The sequence below is a fragment of the Mesocricetus auratus genome, unplaced genomic scaffold (assembly GCF_017639785.1).
Source record: "Mesocricetus auratus isolate SY011 unplaced genomic scaffold, BCM_Maur_2.0 Super-Scaffold_15014, whole genome shotgun sequence".
NCBI lineage: Eukaryota > Metazoa > Chordata > Mammalia > Rodentia > Cricetidae > Mesocricetus > Mesocricetus auratus.
Window position 1 is genome coordinate 45,462,458 of NW_024429186.1, and position 6,475 is coordinate 45,468,932.

At 42.7% G+C, this 6,475-nt stretch overlaps 1 protein-coding gene across 3 annotated transcripts in view; it reads right to left on the bottom strand.

The window, feature by feature from the left end:
• Positions 1-6,449, bottom strand: part of Kiaa0586 (KIAA0586 ortholog) — a 96,274-nt gene extending 89,825 nt beyond the window's left edge. The window contains exons 1-4 of one of the 3 annotated variants that reach the window (XR_005876287.1): positions 5,628-6,449; positions 4,876-4,949; positions 3,248-3,317; positions 1,265-1,334 (exon numbers count right to left, since the gene is read on the bottom strand). Coding sequence is in view for 2 of the 3 variants with exons in the window: in XM_040742963.1 (XP_040598897.1) it covers positions 1,265-1,334; positions 3,248-3,317; positions 4,876-4,949; positions 5,628-5,886 (473 nt within the window). In the remaining variant the exon portion in view is untranslated. The remainder of the gene's footprint in view (positions 1-1,264; positions 1,335-3,247; positions 3,318-4,875; positions 4,950-5,627) is intronic. The other 2 variants (XM_040742963.1, XM_040742962.1) reach the window with 2 other exon arrangements.
• Between the last annotated feature and the right edge of the window lie 26 nt (positions 6,450-6,475).

Genomic DNA, 6,475 nt, shown 5'->3' on the forward strand with positions numbered 1-6,475 from the left:
TACATCTGACATCATCTTTTTTAAAGCTGGTCCATTACACTCTCTTTTAGACAAATTGGTTAAAGGACAATGACAAAACCAGGGAATCCCTGAGTGAGTCTAAGTTTTGTCTGCAGGAACATGGCCTCAGACAGCACCGGGTCCCTCAGCTCTCTTCTGTACAAGTACCTGTTCTTGTATTTCCTTCTCCACGATGCTGGCGTCTGCAGGAACATGGCCTCAGACAGCACGGGGTCCCTCAGCTCACTTCTGCGCAAGCACCTGCTCTGGTACTTCCTTCTCCACAACGCCCTCACACTGCTCCTGTGTACCTCAAATGTGTGTAATACTTCAGCTTCTCCCTCTGCTGACCTTCTCCTACCCAACGGAGTCATCCAATTTTCTCAATTATTTCATCATAATTACAAGACAGCTGCCACAGGTAGCACTGGGGAGGTGGGGAATCTTATTTAAGCACATCCAAATATTTCTTAATTTTACATAATGAAACTGACATTTGGAGGTAATAGGATTTACTTGACCAAAGCCAAAGATTTAACGAGGGACAGTGTTAAGGGTCCAATTCCCAGAGATTTCCCATGGCACTTCAGCTCTCTCAGATTAGCCTGCTTCCCCCACCTCACAAATTCCGTCGTTCTAGCTGCCCTACTTTACAATATGTGGCTATTAACCTGCCGAGCAACAGTATGTGCAGTCACGAAGCTCTTCTCATTGAAGACACGAAACCACTGGGCCCACAACTAATCTCAAGCTTTCCTCTCTGGACTCTCCACCTTCCACCCACTTCACTACTTTCTTCTTCGGATGCTTTTCAACAAACCTGTTCATCTCTCCCTCTATCGACCCCTCCTGAGCTGCTGCATGTAACACAGAGCTGAGGACTGATAATTAGACACGCCATGGCTTACATAGCTACGCAGTGCACTAATCCACTGAACGCAATGCTCTTCATTATTACATCTCCAGCCACTCATGCCTGCATCTGTATCCATCATTAGATACACTGGGATTTTGTAATTAGAGTCAGCAAGAGAGAGCATGGCAGAAGGCAGTGGGATCTGCATTACAACTTGCTATTATTAAGCTACATTCACGCTCCTAGACCATGCATGTTAGCAAGTGCTGTACCACTGAGCTACATCCCCAGCCCTAGAACATTGCTGTGTTCTTAATCGCTGTGTCTCCATCTTTTAACATATGCTAAAGCAGTTTCCTTCTGACAAGGAAGCATATCACTACGAGTGTGTCTGCAAATGAAACTTACTTTTGCTTTAAAACAGTTCTCAAAGCATCTTTCTGTCCCATGGCGTACTGAGAAATAAAGATGTCATTTGCTGAAAAATCAAGACACAAAAAATATATTTTAGATTCTCAAGAAGAAAATAAGCCAAGATTGAGGACTAGGGATATAGTTCAGTAGACAAACACTTGCCTATTATGTATGAGGTCATAGGTTCGATCCCTGGCACTGTTTTAAGGAAGGAAGGGAGGGAGGGAGGGAGGGAGGGAGGGAGGGAGGGAGGGAGGGAGGAAGGAAGGAAGGAAGGAAAGAAGGAAGGAAGGAAGGAAAAATTCAATCTGCAATTTTCAGCTCCTATCTATCATTCAGGATGCAGAGACATGAAGTTCCCTGCAAGTTTGAGGCTAGCCTGGTCTACCATAGCAAGTTCTAGGCCAACCAGGCAAAACCCTGTCTCTAAAACAAAACAACAATTAAAAGGCTACAGAGATAGCCCCATTGGTAAACTGCTTGTCACACAAGCATGAGGACTAGAGTCTCAACCCTAGTTGAACATAAAAAGGAAAATACAGCTGGTGCATCTGTGGTGCAGAGAAAGGATGCTCCTTGACCAGCCAGGAGAGCTGAGCCAGTGAACTGTGCAAGCGCACGTGCGTACACACACACACTCGAACATGCATGCAAGCACACATATATACGCACAAAACAACACTTTAAATGAATGTTTAGGGAATTTGGTAATAGACTTTATCAGTTTAATGATCTATTTTATTTTGTGTGCATTGGTGTTTTGCCTGCATGCATATCTGTGTGAGGTTGTCAGGTCCTCTGGTACCAGAGTTGCTGTGAGCTGCCATATGGGTGCTGGGAACTGAACAGCACTCAGCCACTGTGCCATCTCTCCAGGCCCGAACTTATCACATTTTAAAAGGTAAGGTACAGACTACATGACTAAACAATAATGTAACAATGATGATCCTAAATATTAGAAAATTATATAAAAATAAACAAAATCAGAATTTGTTCTGACTCTAAAGGAAGAACAAAACCACTTAGAATAAAACAAATTGCTTGAAAATTTGTCAATAAGTAAATTTCTCAAAACTAGCAATATGGCTCCGTGGGTAGAAATGCTTGCTGCACAAACCTCATGACCTGATTTCCATATATGGAACCCACCCACAGCAGAAGGAGAGAACTAACTCTTAAGGCTGTCCTCTATTTGAAAGACAGCAGGGACAGGTTTGGAGGGAGGATAAAGGGAAAAATATAGCATAATCTCAAAAGGGAAAGATACAATATAATCCCAAAAATAAAGGGGGAAAAAAAGAAAAATAAATGTTTAAAAAGAAGTTGTCCTCTGTGACCACGACAGCATCTGTACTAACTCACACAGAGAGACAGTAGGTACAAATACTACTAAGAAATACTACTAAACTATTGAAAGAATAAGCCAATTCTGGACTGGAAAGATGGTTCAGCAGTTAAGAGTACTAGCTGCTCTTACAAAGAACCTGGGATCAATTCCCAGCACCCACATGGTGGCTCACAACCATCTGTAACTTCAGTCCCAGGTCATCTGACCCCCTCCCCTAGCCTTTTAAGCATTACATGAGTATTGTATACAGGCATACAGGCAGGCAAAACACCCAAACATACAAAATAAATTAATTTAATTTAAAAATAAAGCCAAGTCTATCCTTACAAAGAAAATACTGACACAAACTACAATACAGATAAGCTCAAGTTAGCCAGGCACCAAGGTTAAACCTATGATACCATTCATATGAGGTATGTGATGGGGTCAAACTTAGAGGCAAGAGTGAGGGGCGCAGGGGCACAAAGCTCAGTTGGGGACGTGAGAAAGTTCCAGAGGTGAAAGACAGTTGACAGCTGAACAACGATATTGTACTTAATGTACATTTGAATTAATGCCTTCAAAATTGACAAAACATTTTTTTTTTGGTATATTTCAATTGAGTAGTAAAGTCAACTGTACTAACTTACCTTTTTGTGTGCTGTTCTCTTCTGTTTTACTCAAAGGTAGCCTTGGAACTAGAGCATCTTCAGAAAAATCCTTTGGGTAGAAAAGAAAGAGTAAGACTGAGTGAGCCTTACAGTTACCACCAATGAAGTAACACTGATTGCCATTTGACCACTGTGGTCTAGAAGGCAAGTCTGCACACTTTATCTTACTCCCAACACTACATGGTTCATAAGTCCTCAGAAGCCACTCAAAGATTTCTCAGTGATAGCAGACTGGTGAATGAGAACGTGAACAAGCAAACAGAAACAGCACAAGCTTCTGATTCAGATCTACATCTGAACATCTCAGGTGCTTCAGCTCAATGTGAAAACTGACTCAAGGAGGAGTCAAATGAAAGAAGACAGCATGGTCATTTAATAGTGCAACAGGATCAACTAACCATGGCTTTCATAGTCGCTGAGCTCACGATGTCTTAGAAAGTTCTACTGTGTAGGTCTTGTCTACTTTTCAACAGCTTTCCGCTCCTGTGTGCAACGCTAGAACTCACTGCTAAGACTATTCAGTGCTGAGTGAGACTCCTGACCTCTTACGGCACTGGGGGGATTCCAAGTGGCTTTTCACCTTGCTTTTTTCTGCTAAAGCATTAAAGGGAGGAAATAAGCCTGGCTGGGGAGATGGCTCAGGAGTTAAAGCACTTGCCTCATGAGCATGAGGACCAAAGCTGGGATCCCCAGAACCAAAGTGAATGTTGGAAGAATCTGCCTCTAACTCCTTACCCCTACACCTACACACACACACACACACACACACACACACACACACACACACACACACACACACGGAAAAAAACTTATTTTAAAAAGTATGACGACAGGTGTTAATTTTCTAAACACCAATTAAGATTATTGGTACAATAGGCACATTTATCGGCCCACACTCTTCAAGGCACAGTCTATAAAACATTTCTTGAGCTGGTAAGACAGCTCAACAGAGGAAGGCATTTACTACCAAGACTGATAACTCAAATTTGACTACTGGGACTCACAAGATAGGAGAGAATGAACTCTTGAAAGTTGTTCTCTGACCTCCACACACAAAAATGGCCTGTGTATACCCACATAACATGTATGTTCCAGGCAGTGGTGGCTCACACCTTTAATCGCAGTACTCAGGAGGCAGAGGCAAGTGGGTCTCTGTGAGTTTTGAGCATGGTCTACAAAGCTACACAGAGAAACCCTGCCTAGAAAACCCCAAAATAAATAAATAAAGTAGCTATATGTACACAAAATAAACAGGATAAAAAATAATAAAATGGGGGCTGGAGAGGTGGCTCAGAGGTTAAGAGCACTGACTGCTCTTCCAGGGGTCCTGAGTTCAATTCCCAGCAACCACATGGTGGCTCACAACCATCTACAATTTAATCTGTCTGGTGCCCTCTTCTGACATGTAGGCAGAACACTGTATATGTAATAAATAAATAAATCTTAAAAAAAAACTCTAAAAATAATAATAAAATCAACAAATGAAAAACAAAACATTTCTCTTCTTATGGGGTACCTAAGTAAAACATGTTGCTAACAAAATGTAACTTTAACAAAACATAACATAATCCTGAAGTTTTAATACAACTCAGAATTCTTTTACTTACACTTTTATTGGATACAGTGGGATTTTCTGACAGAAGTTGGTGATGTTTTCTAGCAGAAGTTAAATCCAATGAACCTAAGAAAACAAAGGAATCAATGACTAATGTTTTGTTGTTTTTACTACGGACTGAACCCAAGACCTCTCTCATGGTAAACTCTAGCACTGAGTCACAGGTCCAATCTGAGTCCCAACATTTAGGAGGCAGATTTCTGTGAGTTCAAGGCCAGCCAGGTCTACAGAGCAAGTTCCAGGACTGCCTCCAAAGCAATACAGAGAAACCCTGTCTCAAAAAAAACCAAAAATAAATAAATAGATAGTCAGTACAGTCTCACAGCCCTAAACAAGGCAGGTGACTTGTAAAGACAGAAGCCACCAAAGACTGGAGCTATGCATTTCTCCTACGCCAGATTGGATAGCACTATTGGGAAAGTAGAACATTTGGTAACTATTATTGAGCAGTCACTGTATCCATCTTGGGTGTGAACAAGAACTGGATGCAGAGACCACACCAAGAAGCAGTACAACAGGAAGCATTTAAGTTTCATTCATTCTACATACATGTCATTTCCCAGGGAACCAAGTTACTTTTCAAACATCCGTACAAACCAGATTTGTATCTTACACCTGAGAGCGTAAACACTCACTCCTCTAAATTTTGGGGCTACCATAATCCAAACTAGATAGGAAAATAAAGAGTAACGATTTACAAAAACACAAATTGGGTGGAATACTGCAACATTTGGAACCACATACCATAGGACGTTCCATTTGGGCTAGTCGTCATTCCAACAGCAAGACGTTTATTTGCTGACAATGCTGGAGGAACGCGGGGCAGCTCATCTTCCACCACAGCCGAGTTACCTCCTTGGTTTGGGGAAACGACCTCTCGCAGCCTCCTCGCTGGCATTTTAACCCTTATCCCCCTTTCCAAGCTAAACTCAAAGTTTTTCATATGGCTAGTCACAAAACAAGCCCCGCGGTTCTTCACAGAGGGACTTTCTTCTGGGTTCATAGACTTAAGGACAGTTTCACCTCTTTGGAAAAGAAGCAAGGGTGGAAATGGATTTGATAAGGAATATCGAAATTCCAAAAGTGACTATGAAGCAGCCCTTAACTTAAAAAAAAAAAAATCTAGACTACATATCCACAAAGCGGAGAATTTCAATTTTAACCTGTAATCCAGGACTACGTAAAACCAGCATGTCTTATGTACCTATCAATCCCAGCGAGCCTGTTAATGCGCCCAGGCAATAACCCTGGAAGGAACCGTGCAAGGGAAGACCCTACGGGAACTGTACGAACAGAGCACCCGCCAAACCCGGGGCGGCCGCTGAAACCCAAACAGACGTGGAGGCGGGGTTCAGACTGGCTGCAGGGACCCAGCCGAGCGGGGGACGTTAGTTACAGTCCTGTCTGTAGAACATCACCCTCATACGAGCTTGATAGCTGTCTCCATGCGGGCCCAGACAGTTTCGGACACCCCGATCTAGTCGACTTAGCACACAGAGGCCCGCAAACACGCCGTGGCGTCTAGGAACACAACAGCAGCTTCGGTTGTTCGCGGCGGATCAACACCCTCTTGCCCCGAAACTCGCCCTGCA